Source organism: Agelaius tricolor, unplaced genomic scaffold, assembly GCF_023055355.1.
Source record: "Agelaius tricolor isolate 1412-34295 unplaced genomic scaffold, bAgeTri1.0.p SCAF_8, whole genome shotgun sequence".
In the NCBI taxonomy this organism is placed as follows: domain Eukaryota; kingdom Metazoa; phylum Chordata; class Aves; order Passeriformes; family Icteridae; genus Agelaius; species Agelaius tricolor.
The window spans coordinates 8,347,319-8,364,084 of record NW_027269268.1 but is presented as its reverse complement, the minus strand read 5'-3'; the positions used below and the strand labels follow the sequence as shown (position 1 = coordinate 8,364,084).

At 45.5% G+C, this 16,766-nt stretch overlaps 1 protein-coding gene across 1 annotated transcript in view; it reads left to right on the top strand.

Moving 5' to 3' along the window:
* The first annotated feature begins 1,608 nt into the window (after positions 1 to 1,608).
* RASGEF1B (RasGEF domain family member 1B) overlaps positions 1,609 to 16,766 on the top strand; it is a 28,880-nt gene continuing 13,722 nt past the window's right edge. Inside the window, exons 1-2 of the mRNA XM_071431582.1 lie at positions 1,609 to 1,771; positions 15,320 to 15,502. Coding sequence (XP_071287683.1) covers positions 15,326 to 15,502 — 177 coding nt within the window. The 5' untranslated portion in view covers positions 1,609 to 1,771; positions 15,320 to 15,325. The remainder of the gene's footprint in view (positions 1,772 to 15,319; positions 15,503 to 16,766) is intronic.

Sequence of the window (16,766 nt, the reverse complement as noted above, 5' to 3'; positions counted from 1 at the left end):
GTCTGAGAACACAGGAGACAGGGGGAGAGAAAAGCAATGTTTGCCCTTGCATCTGAGAGGGGCAAAAAATAGAAGCAAAAAAAATTGAAGCCTCTTTACCTGGATGAAGTCTAAATCTTTTTTCCAGTAGATTTCTTGTACGTATTGTAACATGGACTGTTTGATGAAGGAAATTGTAGGTGTAAACAGGAATCAATAAAGCCAGGTAGTGTACTGCATTGAGAGACCTGTCACAGACAGGAATTGGAGGCAGAACCACCACAAAGCAGAGCCTGAAGAAAATACATCACCATCCTCTGATAGCACCGTCCTCTGACATATTCACCAAAATGGAAAAGTACCAGGATATGTGTGCAAGTGCTGGGACCCATGACTTGGCAGTATGTCATCTTCTTTCAGAAACAGCATTGCAATGTCATTTTGTTATATTTCACATTATATGTGACACTTGCCAAACAGACAGAGCAGGCTTTTTTGTGAATCCAGAACATAAAGACTTGCAAGTAATTTCTAGAATCCACAGTAAGACCACGTGGGTGTTTAAGTCCTAATTCCAGAGAGAGAAAGCTGCATGCACAAAGGCCTTTTGTGTTGGGGTTCCTTTTACTATTGGTTACATTGACAGCACTATTACTTTTAAACTAGTTTATACAAGTATTTCTTTCTATAGCCTCTATTTAAAGAAATGGGAAGGCAGGTAGGCAGGATTGCTTGATTGCCTCCAAAATCATCCTGGCCACAGGATATGAGGTTTATTCAAGCTCCTTCTATTCTTGAATGTAGAAACAGTAGCTAGAGACATCTGTCTCTCAAGCCTTTAACTACCAGGGACAATATTTCTTCAGTTAATGAAAGATCTGGTGCATGTAGTTGGCCTCACTTGTCCAGTGCAGGATCTGACCTGGCTGCTGCCACTCCATAGGAAGACCTTGGCTGGATGGTCTGAGGGGTCAAAAAAAGCAAATTGAGCGAATTGAGATCAGTAAATGTTAGGAGAGGGGGTAGAGAGCAGGGGAAGTTGAAGTATTGCTCCCTAAATCTGAGGTTCAATTGCACCTTGAACTGTGCAGATGCAGCTCCCTCATCCCAGAAGGTTTAGAGGTACTGCAAAAACACTGGTGGAGGATAACAAGGCTTGTCCAAGATTTGGGCCCTGGACTTTTCATGCTGGAAAAGTGCTGCCTGAGAATGCTGAGAGCACAAAGAAGCAAAGTGTCTGTCACTCCATCCAAGGGCAATGGGGCACCAGATCCAAGCTATTAAACCAAGTTGCAGAGGAAACTAAGGGCGTGGGTGAGGAGTTGTAGTGGACCTGTACAAAACTTTTTTGAAGATTACCGTGCATGAGCTGGAGAGGGAACTGGATGAGAACTGGGGAGAGAGAAGACACAGCACCGGGCTGAGGAAAGAGGAAATCCTCTGTGCTAGAAATACGACCTGGGACACTCATGGTGCCGGCCCGCGGCACACCAGCCGAGGCCACGCCTGGGACACCACCCCGTGTGCCGCTCGCTGCCCCGGGCGGCTCCGCAGGGCCGCTCTGGGCCGGGCGGGCCTCACCGCGCTCCGCCTCCCCCGGCACCGGCGCTGCGGCGGGAGGGACGGGGCGGGACGGGGCGGGAGCGGCGCTTCCCGGCGCTTCCCGGCGCTCCGCCCGCCGCCGGCACAGTCCGTGCGGAGCCGAGCCGTGTGTCCTGTGCTGTGTCGTGGGTGATGAGTGCGTGAGAGCCATAAAGCAGCGTCTGGGGCCGGGAGCGCCTGCCGCTTCCAGGTACAGTCCGTGAATCTGCGGTGCGTCTTGTCGGTCCGTCCATCCATTCATCCGTGCATCCATCCATCTATCTATCCATCCATCCATCCATGTCTGTCTCGTTTGCCAGCCCCGGCAGGACAGTCTCATTCCTCCTAGTGTTTAATCTCCTTCCTGGCTACCCGGTTCTGTACGGACAGAGCTACTTTTTGGGGGGTATCAGCATACTGGGGAAGACTTCAACCCAGCAGTGGCGATGCAGTGCTTGGGTCCTTCTCCTTATCTCCTTCTCTATAGTAAGATAGAACAGAGTGCTACAACTGCACGATGTGATTTTTTTTGATTGTGGCTATAATCCTTGGAGAAGCTTTCCCTGCTTTTCTTTACACCCGTCAGTTCAACTGTTCGCTGGTTTTCTTGGGTGGGAAGGATTAAAAAAAGCACTGATTTACCAGAATGTGTTTGTAGGGCTGAGTAAAATGGGGGTGTGGGCGGGATGTGTCTGTGTGTGTGTCTGTGTGTGTGTGTGTGTCTTTCGCTGGGCATCTGCCGAGTGTGAGTATGATAAAACTTCAGGCTCCTGCGCTGTGTGGGGCGGCAGCAGTTCAGGGGTACGAGGCGAGTGAGGACTCTTAAATGACCCCGGATCAGTGTTAAATGACCCCAAATCAGTGTTAAATGACCCAAGACCAGTGCGCCAGTCCGGACTGTAAACTAAGGCAGCCCTAACAAGCAGTGCCTCCCAGTCTGCCCGTGCGTAAAGCTAAATACAACACAGGGGGATGAGGAACTCTTCCAGAGAAGCTCTCCTGAACAGAGCGGAGGAGGGCTGGCTCCTCTCAAAGGGCAAGAATGGCCTGAAAAATCAAAAGAGCCGGGAACAAAGAGGTGCTCTGTACCTCAGGCAGCTATTTCTAAGCCAGGAATGTTGAGGGGGCTGCTTTCAGTGAGATTAGCGCCTTGGTGGGCTGAGATGTCATCTGTGCCATCTGTGACAAACTGGGACTTGGGCAGGCAGGACTGGGTCTCTAGGCTGTCTGTTTTGAAAGCTGAGAAGAGCTTTTTGAAGTACAGCTTCCTCAGGCTTATCTTAGGGCTTCCAAATGAGATGCCTTGGAGAGAAGCTGTTAATCAGCTGAAAATCAATGCTAAATATACTCAAGACAAGTAGCTAACTGATGAGCTGTACCGGAGAGAACTGAGACCAAACTCTGATTTTGGATAAGCTGAGACCAAGCTCTGATTTTGGATAAGCAGTGGGGATATCACTCCTTTGAACAGCAGGACTGAAACACGCCGCTGTAGGATTTGTTAAATCTTTGTAAAAGAGGAAAGAAATGACTGATTTAGCAGGGGTTAAGCTCACAGCTGTGCCACGCACTGAGTAAAAGGCTTTTTTTATGTGGTGTGCTGAATCCCTGTTGGTTTGCATTCTTTGTGGTTTCTTTCTGCCGAGGTTTTGGAGGACATCTCTGTGTGTTGTTGCCCGTGCTCCGGCTGTGTGAGTTATCTAAACATTCCTCGGGGAGTGCAGGGTCACCGTGCCTGCTCCCGGCCTGTGGGGAGAGCTGCTGGCACACTGTGACAGGAGTGACAGGCACAGCTCAGCCCTGGAGCGTGATCAGTGGAGGAATATGAAAAGCTGGAAAAGCTGAGAATGTGGGGCTTTACTTTTCTAGCTGGGTGGTTAAAAAGTGAGGTTTTCTCGGGGCGAAGACAGGATGGAGCTGTGTGTGGATCGTATTGCCAGTCTGTGCTGTACATCACTGTAAGGGTCTGCTGGTGTACCCCAAAGGCTGTTTGGGATGCATTGCCTGCATTTCAGGGGAGGAGGCACAATCTGTGATTGCACATGCTTAAGGATTTTTTTCAAATGTTAGTAAACACACAGGTATACTCTGCAAGTACTGACAAGTGCCCTTTGCTTGGCATGGGTATGAGGGACTGAGCCACATCATCTAATAAACACTTTGATAGAAAATGAGCTTGTAAACAAAGCTTCCAGAGAGCATTTTGCAGCCACAGCAAGACAATACATTAATTTACAAACAGGAGGCAAAGACTCCAGCTGAAAGCTGCTGCTAATTTCTCCTCTGTTCTAGCTGCTGTAAGAAGTAGTATTAAAAAACTAAATTGCTACTGTGATGAACCTGGATGGGTGGCATTTAGTATGGCTGTATTTTTAAATGGGAAATGTGCAGGATCATGACAACAATCCAGCTCACTCTCCCTAGGCGGCTCCAGAATAGCACTGAATGACTCAGATCCATGCATTCTGGCTATTTTGGGTTTGATTCATCAAAATGCATCTTCTCCCCGGAATAAAATGTTGCCCAGGTCACCTGCCCCTCCCATGGGGTCAGGCACTCTGCCTGCTTCTGGTCACACCTGGAAATAGGGCCAGAAATGCCAGGTAACATACCTGCAGAGAGGAGCCTGGGAGCTGTGAGACCTTCAGATTCGTGAGGAGTAAGACAGAGGATAAATAAGCTTGAGTCAGACTGGGGAGTGGGGTATTCTCTGAGGTAATTGCTCTCATTGATACAAGGCCAGGTGCTTTCTGCATGAATGTAGCGTGCTGAACTGACAGTACTTGTCCATCAGGACTAGAGTTGATCCTCCCTTAAACATCCTGCAGGGATTCAGACGCTGTTAGGCCACGTTTGTAATGATCTTTTCACAGCCCAGCGTGGTGTCCATTTGCTCAATATCATACCTACTGGGTGGTGACTTAATAGCTGTAATTGTTTCAGGGCAAGGAGCGTTTGGCCATCGATTGCAAATCCCAGGGGTCCACCCTGAGTCGGGCACGGGAACTGCTGCTGGTCTCAAAGGCTGACACAAACCAGGCTGCTATGGCCTTGCCCAGACCGGGGGAAAAGATCTTTTCATCACTTTGGCTATAAGATGCTTCTCTTTGATTTCCCAAGGATTCAGTCAAGCTGATTGCAGACGACTGTTTCCAAGTCCTCTGTGCCTCAGACCCAGCTCTGTGCCAGAAGCCACTGGCTGATACCCAGCCCAGATATAAATGGGTGAGAGGCAAGTGTAGCTGGTGCAGATATGGAGCTATACTTCCTCTCTTAGCTGACAAAGTGCAACCATCCATTTTTATCTTCAATCTAGACATTGGAAAGTGTATTTTTGTTGTTGTTGTGGTGATGGTGGGGTGATCAGTTAATACTTTAACTCAAGTATTTCTGTTGCAGAAACTGTGAATATACTGCTTTCAACCTGCTGTATATTGAAGTGTCAGTAAAAATTCTGTACTGCTCATGGAAACATAAGCACTCAGTGACTGGGGAAAAAAGATCATATTAATTGTTTGCCCTAAAACCAGCAATTTTTCTGCATCATCTAAATGGCAGAGACATCTGGCAATGAGGTTTTAGGTAGAAACAGTTAAATGAAATTTAGTACTGTTATTTAACACTACAGCAGCTTGCTGTTGTAAATTATAACTTGGCTGCCTATTATGATTACAAAAGGGAAAGGTGTTTTCTTTTGAAGTGTACTGTAGGAAGCACCAAAAGGCCAAGCATGGGCGTCTGCAAAGAGCAACAGTTTTGGGATTCAGAAGATACCTTGCTTTGATGAGGTTGAAGAAGGAACCATGTCAAGAGAGCTTCATGCTTAAGGCTAGTACCATGCTCCTGGCAGTAATATAAGATACACCTTCTGTACACCTTTTGAAAAAAGATCTTAGTGCTTAATGAAAGGAAATAACCCCATACTTATCCCTCTTTGTACTGTCAAGCAGAGGAATGCAGTAATGAGAAACTGACTAAAGCCACGTGAGGAGCTTGTAGCAGAGTCAGAAGCAGATCCAAACTACCAGGTGCCAGGTCTAAGCAGTGAAATAATGCCATAATAATTCTGTTTTCTGTGGATGGATATGTGAACAGCTCTTGATGAAGCTGGTTATCCCTCTGAAATGGTCCAGAACCGTGCTTAACTACTGCCCATGCCAATAGAGAAGGTGGATCTTCTGGCTTGGATCACCTAGGGTGGGTTAGGATTACATTCCTGTCACATCCCAGGGTTCACATCCCTGCCACATGGAATGGATCACACTCCCCAAGGTTAGTGAAAGTCTAATACCACAGTGATTCTCTTCTGGTGGTAGTGTAGGGGAAACTGCTCCCATTTTTGTTGAAAACATCAGATTTCAGTTTTGTCAGTTTGAAGTATGCAGGAGGCACAAAGTGTGCTACAGAAAGAATGTAGAGTGCAGAACTGTGTAGATACAGAGCTACAGGACCCATGTCAGAGTTCTGATTCACTAGTGGGGTAGCATAGCATGGTGGCATCACAGGCCCCATCTGTCCACCCCACCCCACACCCCATTCCTGGACATCTCAGCCACCGTGAATCAGCTGCTGAATCACTGGTTTTACAGTGTGATGTTTTGGAATAAAACATCACTGCTGTTCACTTGCCTTCAAACTCCTGACCTCAGAACTGCAGCTGCCCATCAGCTGAGTGAGGAGCAGCATCCCAGCTGCCCCTCTGCAGTGGGGGAGCCAGGCTGGTGAACTCCTCCAGGCTCTGGAGCTCTTCTGCATCCTGCTGGTGGATGGCAGCCCTGACAAACCAGTCTGCAGCTTGCTGAGTAGAGAGGTGAGATTTTAGTGTTTTATGGCTGTAATATTTAAGAACAAATGGCAAAACTGTTCTGTGCTTCACTGGGTCCAATAAGGGGAATGCTTTGCTTCTAAAATCCCCACCCTGCTTCAGTAAGGTAAAGAACTGGAAGGTTTTAGTAGCATTCTTGCTTTCAGTCCAGCTGTCAGCTCAGAAATTTTGGTAGAAAAGAGTAGCTATATGTGTTGTCTGTATTTTAACATGGGAGGTGTGTCATTGCATCTTTTGGCTGGCCTAAGACTCTTGTGCATCTTTTTCCTTTTCATTCATTATGTAAATCCCTCAAGTTTTACAGAGTCACTATGGAGAATGCAACGGACTGAACTTTTATAGAATCTCTTGTGCTTTCTGACATTTAATTACTGCTGTGCTAATTCATCATGTCACTTTATATTATATCCTTACCCTGTTTATTCATGTTTTAAACTTCTTTTCTAAAACTAGGATTAGCAAAAAGATGTACAAGGTACAAAATCCCCACATGTATATGGGGAAAGCCTTATTTTGCATTCAAATGATAAAAGAACAGCATCCAGATTACCTATAAAATTAAAAAAAACTTAAAATGAACTTAACAAAAAGATTAATCAGTCACTAATGGAGCATGCTTTATATCTTTTTAAATAATTGTGGTCTATTCAGTTTTTTAACCTACAGACAGAAATCTCAGCAGCATTGTGGTCATGGTAAGAGACAAGTGCTTTAAGAAATTATGTTATAGGTGTGGCATCCTTTTAGTGTCTTGTGTTTCAAGGCTGTTGCTTTTTTGTGTGCAGCAACACGGACAAAGTGTATCATGTGTTTTGTTTGGGAGGAACACATGTCCTGTCCTCACCCTGGACTGAGTAATTTTCCTGCAGCTGGGATTTTTGCCGTGATGCAGTCTGCCTGCATGTGCTCCTCTGGCACTGCAGCAATGCTGTCACAGCCACTTTCAGCATCATTACACTCTCTCTCTCTTCCTGCCCCACTGAAGAAGAGGGGAAGGATAGAAGGGGAGCTGAGTTGTGGGGCTTAAGAAGGGGACATGGATTTACAGCACATCAGCAACAAAGAGGAACTTGTTTGTTTCCTTCCCTTTTTCTATGCTTGCAGATTTGGAGAAATTCAAGCCATTCTTAAATGCCCCACAATGTTCCTAATGCTCCCAAGTAAACCTACAAATGTTTGCTTTGCTGTTCAGTATCCAAGGACTTTAATTTCGAGTCATTCAGGATTCACTTAATTACTGTGCCAAAGTTCTCATACGTGAGTGATCAGTCAGCAGTGCTGCATCTGACCTTCCCAAATCATCAGCTGGGTCTATTTATAGACCCAAGAAAAATGCACATTCAGGAGGAAAATGCCCCTACTTGAAATTCAGTTCCTGTTTTATTCTTTGCTTACTGGCATTTTTCATTTTCCTTTACAGCTTATTGTTGCCTGGGTGATTTTTGGAAAACTTTACAAAATTGTTCATACTCTGCTGTTTTAGTGAAAACAAAAGAGTGCTTTAAGGCTGAATCAGGTTTCTTACATGCACCTCAGGTCTTTTCTTGCCCCACCAGCAACTGTGCAAGGTGTATTTTCTATTGTTATGACATTGTCCAGCATGGATAGTTTTGGTCTTCTTCCTCTGGGCTGGATTCCTTATGAGAGGTTCGTAATTTTCCTCTTGATTTCAGTCTGGAAAAAGCCAGTACCACTCTCCTTTTCATCTCCTATGTGAGTATGAAAAAATATTCTGTACTCTGCCTTAAAAGTTATACTTAATAAGTAGTTCTAGGAAGGAACTATAACTCAGGGTTGGTGCTGAAGTCACGTTCTGAGAACTGTATGGCAAATTCATCACAAAGGTTGGAAGCAAGAAGGCTTGAGCTGGGATAGTTCTGTGATCTTAATTTCTGCAAGTAAGACACATGAAACACCTATCTGGGAGTTTTTCAGGTTTCTTATCTTCTCAGTAGCTTGAGCTGTAAAATTTCCCTTTACCTTTCAGTGCTAAAAAAAACCAAAAAAGGCTTTGTGAGTGAAGCGCACACACCAGGAAGAGCTGTGTGGAATGCCATGGGTGGCCCCTGTGTCAGGTATGCTTTTGTTTTGGGCAGCCTGGGTGGATGCCCTGAGCTCTGCAAAAGGATTCCAGCTGCTCCAGTCAGCTTTATCCAGGGCCTGGCTCAGATACCTCTACACAAACACACAAGGCATGGGGAACAAACAAGGAGAATTAGAGACATGCACATGCCTGCATGGGTGTGAAATCACTGGCATCAGTGGTGGGGTGGCTCCTGTGGCTGGAGCATTGGAATGGATGGTTCCTGGCTTTTCATGGAAGACAGGCTGGGGAGACATGGAGGGGGTGTAAGTCTGGAGGATGTCGTGGTTTGAGAGGAAGTAGGTTTTCTGGGATATGCTGTGGTCACCAATAGGTGTTCAGGTTTTAATATTGGCCCTGGTGTGGGCACTGGGGACAATGGATATGCCTCTGAGAACACAGGGGTTAAAAGCAGAGCACTCCCGGGGGAAGCTCTCTCGGGTTCCGGTGAGGAAAGAGTTCGGATCTCTCCCGTCCAGCTGCTGCTGCTGGGCCGGGGAGGGGCAGCCATGTGGCCGGGTGAGGTAGGCCGGGCCTTGGACAGAGAGGGGAGGTGAAGAGGCCCCCGAGGATGGAAGGGTGGGAGAAGTACCAGGAGGCACCGGGAAGCCCCCCAGGAGAGAGAGAGAGAGAGAGACAGAGTACAGCCTGTGCCTGTGACTGCTACGTTGAAACTTGGTAACATGTGCCGGCAGCATGGCTGAGAAGGAGAACAAGGGGTGAGGCGCAGCGAGAAGGTGTTTGGCCGCGAAGGTGTTTGGCCGCTGTGGGAGCTCTGGGCGGGCAGAGCCCGAGCTTTTAACCCTTTTCTGGACAATGAAAACTGTGCAGAACATTAGCCTTTCCTAGAAGAGAGATAGAGATGAAATGGAAGAAGAAATGGGCAAGTGTGATGAAGGCAAGTGAAAGATGTCGGAAGAATAGAGAAGAATCTTAGGCGGGAAGAGATGATGGAGTGGCCTTAGCTGGACTCTTCTTGTTATAGCCATGGACAGAACCACGTTCCTTGTGACACAGAGACTGCATCCAGAGCAGATGCCTTAGCTGGACTCTTCTTGTTATAGCCATGGACAGAACCATGTTCCTTGTGACACAGAGACTGCATCCAGAGCAGATGCCTTAGCTGGACTCTTCTTGTTATAGCCATGGACAGAACCATGTTTCCTGTGACACAGAGACTGCATCCAGGGGGAGGCAATGGCTCAGAGCCAAGAGGGTTCAGTGTTGAGACCCCTCGGCCCCAGGGGGTGAAATTTGGGGGGGACAGGTGTCCCAAAGGTGAGACTGTGCTCTTTTTGGAAGAGGACAAAGCATCCTTAAAAGGACAACCCTGGAAGCAGCTCTGGTCCATGTGCAGTGGTGAGAGCACTGGACATGGAAGGAAGATGTTACAATGGCAGATGATCTCCGGGCAGTGCCACGAGTGACATGGAAACACACGAGGTTTCAAGGGTGTTTCCAGGGGAAGCCCATGGCACAAGAAGGACTCCTCTCCTCTTGATGAACTGAGAAGTGATTGTCTGAAGGGTGGTGATGGACTGAGAGTTGAAATTTGGGGGATAGATGTATTGGAAATTTGGTGGGGGGAGGAGGAAATGTTTTTGGAAGGTTTTCGTTTTCCCTGTGTGTTTCTTGGTGATTAGAGTTGTAGTTTAGTTTATAAAGTTTTCTTTTCTTTATTTCTAAGTGGGGGCCTGCTTTGCTTATTCCTGGTCACATCTCACAGCAGACACCAGGGAGAATGTATTTTCATGGGGGTACTGGCATTGCGCCAGCATCAAACCATGACAGAGGAATATGGGGAAATTGTACAGGAGGTTAGGGAGGAGGTTAAGAAAGCTAAGGACCAGTAAGGGCTTCTGTAGGCTTATTGCTAACAAAAGAAAGAGCAGGGATAATGAGGGCCCTCTCTGGAGCTCAGCTCCTGCATGAAGTCAGTCTTTTGTTTTGCCATACCTCAGTTTTATGATGGCATCCTTAATAACAATGGTGGATGGTAATCACCTGTTAAATGTGGTTAAGAGTTTCAGATTGTATAGGGGACAGCTCTGAGGGGATGTAATTGGGTTTCTGAACTTTGCATCTTTTAAGGGGAGGTGTGCCTTGGGACTCAGACCATTCCTCTGCCTGAGAGATATAGTGTGGGAGAAAACTGTACCTAACAGAGGAGCTGAAAATGTTTGGCAGTGGCCTTAAAGACTTTTATGGCTACTACTGAACTTCTCAGTGGGTGCTTCTATGAAGGACACCAGCTGTCCATATTATTTGGTTTGTTTTATGAATCTGATGTGCAGCCTGAGCTCTTCAATATAAATTAAAGCAAACTGATGCAACTTTCCACTGTTTGTAGTAGAAAGCAGATTTTTTTTTTTTTTTTTTTTTTTTTTTTACATAAAGGTTTGGAAAAGCACTTGGCAGCCTTGGAAGCCACGTCTGATTCCTTTAGTTTTGCCAAACTGAAACTTGGCTCCTGCAGGAGATGGTGGGGGTTTGAGTACATCGTCTTTGGCTCTCACTCCCTATTTACAGTGCTGTTACTGGGAAGGTTGGGGCTTCTTTCTTGTCAGAGGCCACTCACAGGCAGAACATGGACCCCAGTGCTCCAGGTCTCCTGTTCTCCATAATGATACTAAATGCAGAAAATAAATGTTATATTCCTCTTTCCACAGTGCAGAGTTTTTGACTTCTCTCTGTCACAGGAGAGCATCACTGGTAAAGCCAGGAAATTATTTCATTGCTCTTTATTCAAGTCAGATCTTTAATAAAAAAACCAACAAAACAAAGCAAAATGAAAAAATCCCACACTTTTCATTCTTGGGGAAGAAAAAATAAAGAGAGAAGAGATAAATGGGTTTCCATGTGATTGCTAGCCAAGTGTTTCCAAAGCCCAGTTAAAAAGTTCCAGTTTTTAACTCCCAGAACATTTTTCATTGGAATAATATTTCTTGTCTTTTTCCCCAATTCCCGCTTGTCAGATCTTGCCCTGCTGTGCTTTGTCAACAATATTTTTAGGTTCCAAGATACCTCTGCTCTATATGCCATGGATTTGTGGACCATTATCTGCTCTGCAACCAAATTTCAGTTCCACTCAAGTTATTCTGAAGGCAGGGTTCGGCTGAAGCTTTAGCTAAAGAAGCTTCTAATTAGAATTAAGCATGCTGCTTTGTGTCTCCACCTCCAAATAAAATACAGAAGAGGAGTCAAAGTCAAGATAATAAAGGAGTCATGCTGGAAAAGCACATGTGTTGTATGAATCACCCCCTTGGCTATGCTATATTTATCTCTGTCACACTTTGCTATCAGCCCTTTTCATCGCGTGGGGAACATGTCCTGTGTCCTGCTCACTTCCAAGTGAAACCCAGTTCTGATCACACAGAGCATCACCAAACCTTGGTGTCTCACTGAAGCAGGACTGAACCCTCTCTGTCAAGCAGCTTCCAGAAATAGATAGCAAACAAGTGAGACAATATGTGCCCTTTGGGACAGACTTTTGAGAATTTTATTTCATGGTTACAAATTAATGGCCTGATGATTTTTTCTTTCCTGTTGATGAGGCCCTAGGAGACTGTCTTCAACCTGCCTGATTTGTGTTTGAGGACTGCATGAAATCAAAACTAATTGCTGGCTAGTCTGGCTAAATTCCCTGCAGATTCCAGTCTCACCCTGAATCAGGCTGGTTTGGTTAGTACGAGATCTGGGTTGGAACAACTACTCACCTTGGTTTTTTACAAGTGCTAATATTGATGTCAAGTTGTTTTGCAGATTCAGACTAGCCTTTCTCACTTCCCTGTGGAGTAATACCGTGGAGCCACAGTGCTGCAAATGTTTAGTGGGTTGCAGTGTTTACACACTGTTCACTACCACTTGCATTTTGACTGAATAACCATGCTACAGTAGCTGAAAAAAAATCTGAATTTTGGTGCAAACAGGACATCTTTCAGTGTCACTGGGCTGAAAAATATTTTGGAGTTGGTTCAAGTCTGTGGCTTTACATGCACGATATGAAAACCTAGGAAACGCTGCAGAAGGTTCCTGTCAGCTCCTCAGTAAAGTTTTGTTCCTTAAACTGGGTTAGCCTTGCAAAGAACCTGAAAGACCAGGAGTCTTTATGCATCAGGATGCTTTATTGCTGCACAGCATGGCCATGGTAGGCTTGCACCTCACCTGCCCAGTAACTTGAACTCCCTTGTACAGGAACCCAGTTCAGTTCAGTCCTGCACTTTACACTGTGGCATGTGTATTTACTTTGTTCTTCTCCCCGTTCATTGGGCTGAATGGAATTGAAACACTGGTTGAACAGCTGCATAGAGTGTCTGATGTCACTTTTCAGGCACTGAGACTTTTCAGTCTTTCCCATTTTGATGCAGATATCTTTTGGCACCTCTCAAGGTGGAATTAGCACAGGTCCTGTAGGCCAGGAGGCTCTCTCCACTGTCCTTCTCTGCCTTTGTTTTTGGCTTTCTTTTGCTGCTTATTTACTGAACCACTCAGGCTTGTGCTGGTTTGAATGTCTCCATTGTCTGGACACACTGCCAGCAGCAGCAGCAAGTCTGTGTGGTACTCCAGGTCCGAGCTAAGGAATCTGGCTAATAACTTAATAGCTTCTCATCTGCACCGAGCTCACTCTGAAAAGTGCTTTATTGTGGGCTGGGGAGCACACAGATGGCAGCACTCTATTTATCTCCAGGCTGTCACATCACTAGTTGTTCTCAAAATGGGGTGCCTTCACAGGCTGGTGTTCACTGGGGCCTGTGGCTTTAAAGAACCCTTTCCCGAATAGGATTTGATACAATGAAGAGAAAAGAAACAGCATCTGCTCTTACAATGATGGCTCAGAGGCATTAGTGCTTTTCTCATGCACATGTCGACACATGAGCACAGCAGCCTGTGGATATTGTGTTCTCAGTTTGATCTCCCTTGCCTTGAATTTGTGGGTAGGGTTGGAAACAGAGTGCCGTCCCCTTTTGCACTTTATCTGTCTCTCCCTGAATGCCCATCAGCACCCAGTAACTCTCGGGTTCTCTAGCTGATCAGAGTGACCCCAAGATACGTTAAAAAGTCTCTTTTCCCAGCCCAGAGGTCGAAGAAGGAGTCAGAACTCTTCAGTTCTCATTCTCAAGGTTGCTTATTGTTTCTTATTTATAAAATTCTTTCTCCTGGCCTGTCAAGGTCCGCTCAGCAAGACAGTCGGTGGCACTCTGCCTGCCTCTGGGGCAGTGTTACCTTTTTATACTAAAAACTACATGTACAATATTTACAATTACTTTCCAATGCCTATCATCTATGTTAGACAGTGAGCTTCTACTCTAAACCAATCTAAAAGTGCCAACATCACAGCAGAAGATGGAGGCCAAGAAGAAGAAGGAGGAAGGCTGGACATGCCCAGATTCCTCCATCTTGCCTCCTGAACCCCCATTCTAAAAACCCTAAAAAAATCTATTTTTCACCCTGTGATAAATTCACTATTATTCTACTTAAACTGTCGTGGCTTGTAATTCTTCATATAAAGGTTGGTAATTGTGTTTTTCCAAGGGCTAAATCAAAAGCACAGGGGTCTTGGGCTCTGTGCCAAGGTCTCTGAGCCCCCTGGGCAGGGGCTCAAGCCCTCCACGGCAGCCAGAAGAATTTCCTAGGTTCCCACAAGTAACTGCTGCAGAAGAGTTAAAACCGGCATGTTTGGGGTTAAAACTGGGCACAAACTTAGCTTCCCATCGAGCCTATAAAACCTAAGTTCCTTAAACTGACAAGAACTGCTACTCCCAGAAAGCAGGGAAGGAAGGAGAAGGAAGGAGTTTATAACTCAACACTCAAGCAATCAGAGAGATTTTATCTTTTGGCCTTTTCAGATATTGCATTACCAGAAGAGCTCCTGAGTGATCATGGTCCCCTTGCTGCCCACCCACTGCTCTGAGTGACTAAACAGCCTGCAGCACTGACTGATCTTTTCCTTGGAAAGACATTTTGATTCCACAGGCACTGAGATGCAGACTGATGAGTAATTGCTTTATTTTTCCTAAAGCTGGGAAAAAACAGGGCTGGATTTTTTTCACATTTTCACAGAATCTGGGGAGAAGGTTTAACAAAACTCTGAATCTGGTCTCATCTTTTATATCATTGGTGAACAGTGGTAAGCAACTATGCCCAGGCAAGTTTTTCCAAATTTCTGTAGAGCCACTCAGAGGGTAGGTGGAGGCAGATGCACTGAAGCATCAGGCTTTAGCCTGGGTCACACCTGTCACAGTGTTATTGGGAAAACCAAGCACCAATTTACCAGGGTGGAGTTGGGAAATGGGAGGTTTGGGATTGCAGTTACATGGCTGTCGTGTTGCATAAAGGAGACTGTCCTGTCACATAACCTTTCCAGGGCTTCGCTTCAGTCTCTCTCCTTCTGCACTGGCACTGGGGGGGTGTGTCAGCCTGGGACAGCCTGAGCCTGCTTCCTTTTCAGAGTGCTGCTCTTAGGGAGCTACTTTCAGGATTTGACCAAAGTGAACTTTATGCCACATCCCCAAAAGCTTTATAGAAAGTCTGAGTTCCCAAAGCCTGTTAGGATTTTTGTACTTCCTTCTAACTCTTATGCTGGACATCTTATCTGTCATTTAATAAAGAAACAGCAAGATATGAAAGAAGCACCTGGCAATTGTGACAGGCAGTGGTGAAAGCCTGTGTGGCCCTTTCCTGAGGAGTCTGCACAGGCTTGAAAACAGTGCCATCTTTACTGTGTGCAAATAACCCATGGTGTGAAACTGAGTTGTTTTTTTTCTAGTGCTGTATTATCTCTGGGAGATAGAAAACCCCTTACGTAGTACCTTCCCTGAATTATCCCTTATCTCTCTTGTGTGTCTCCTCAGGGCAAGATGCCACAGACACCTCCCTTTGCAGCCATGTTTGACAGCAGCAGCTACAACAGGAACCTGTATCAGGCTAAAGAAGACAACTGTGGAGGGCTCTATTACCATGACAACAATCTCCTGTCGGGGTCTCTGGAAGCTCTGATCCAGCACCTGGTACCCAATGTGGATTACTATCCCGATGTAAGTTAACTGTGTGGCCAGGCCTGATGTGTCTCCTAAAGGGAAACATGTGCTGCAAGAGCAGATTGTCACATCCATGGCTGAGGAAGGGGTTCAGGTGGCTGACCAGCAGTGGTAACATGTGCTTTACCTGAGTGCATCCTGCAATAACTCACCCAGCCTAGGAAGTCCAAAGCTTTATTACTCCCGTTGTAAGGTGAGCAACCCTGGTGACTCATTTATAAAGCACACACCTAGACTGGCTTATTGCCTGATGGACTGTGTGTACCATTGACCCTCAAAAATGCTGCCAGGCAAGCTGAAGAGAAAGGCATGACCACCATTGTGACAGAATGAAAGTATTTATTGCAAAACCAAGTGGTTTTAGTGCATATTTCCCATTGTTCATCTGAGGTCAACGTGTACTTGCAATAAGCAACCAAAATGTTGAACTAGTACCACACTATTTAGGATCAGCAGAGGCTGGATGTGACAACAGGAGGTTTGTCAGCTGAGAATTTTTGACCTGTGCAGGCACATCCACACATTGAAACACTTTCTGTAATTCTTAGAAAAGGTGATAAAAAAGAATGGTGCCAAAAGGTGGCAGGAAAGGGCAGCTGGGGAGAACTGGTGGATGATGAAACTGCAGCTTTACTTGTAAACATGCTTCTGCTGAAGACATAACTCTGCTTATATTCAGCTTCTGTTATTGTCAGAGATCTGTTCATGTTTCCAAGACAGGATCTTTTTTAACTTGGGTCAGAATTAACAGCAGCACATTACCTAAGCTAGCGCTTAATGCTTAGTAAACTTCAAATATGTAGCAATTTAGATACTGGTTGGTCAAACAGGATGATTTATTCCAAGTTTCTAGAGCAAGAACGTTGTAGAGTCTAGAGTGGGTGCCATGGATACTTAACTACTGGGAAAGTGGAAAATGGAATGGATATTCTGAATATCCATCTCACAATGGGTTTGAATCATGACTCATGGAAAATCAAAGCAAAATAAGAAGCCTCTTCTTGTAACCTCAGAATCAGTTACTGATTTTTATTCTGTAAAAATAAGCTGTGTAGTTCCCTCTGCTTTCACCCAGGAGATAAAGGTTTACTGTAGAGCAAGAGAAGATGAGTTGAAATTTTGTTCTCAGTAATTTCAGGTAACAAGCTTGCAATAAGGCTGTGTGCAATAGGAGAGCTAAACCACCTTTGCCCTGCCTTGTTTTGGTTTAATCTTTCATAACTTGGCTCGAGCACAACTTATAATACTGGTTCTGGACCAA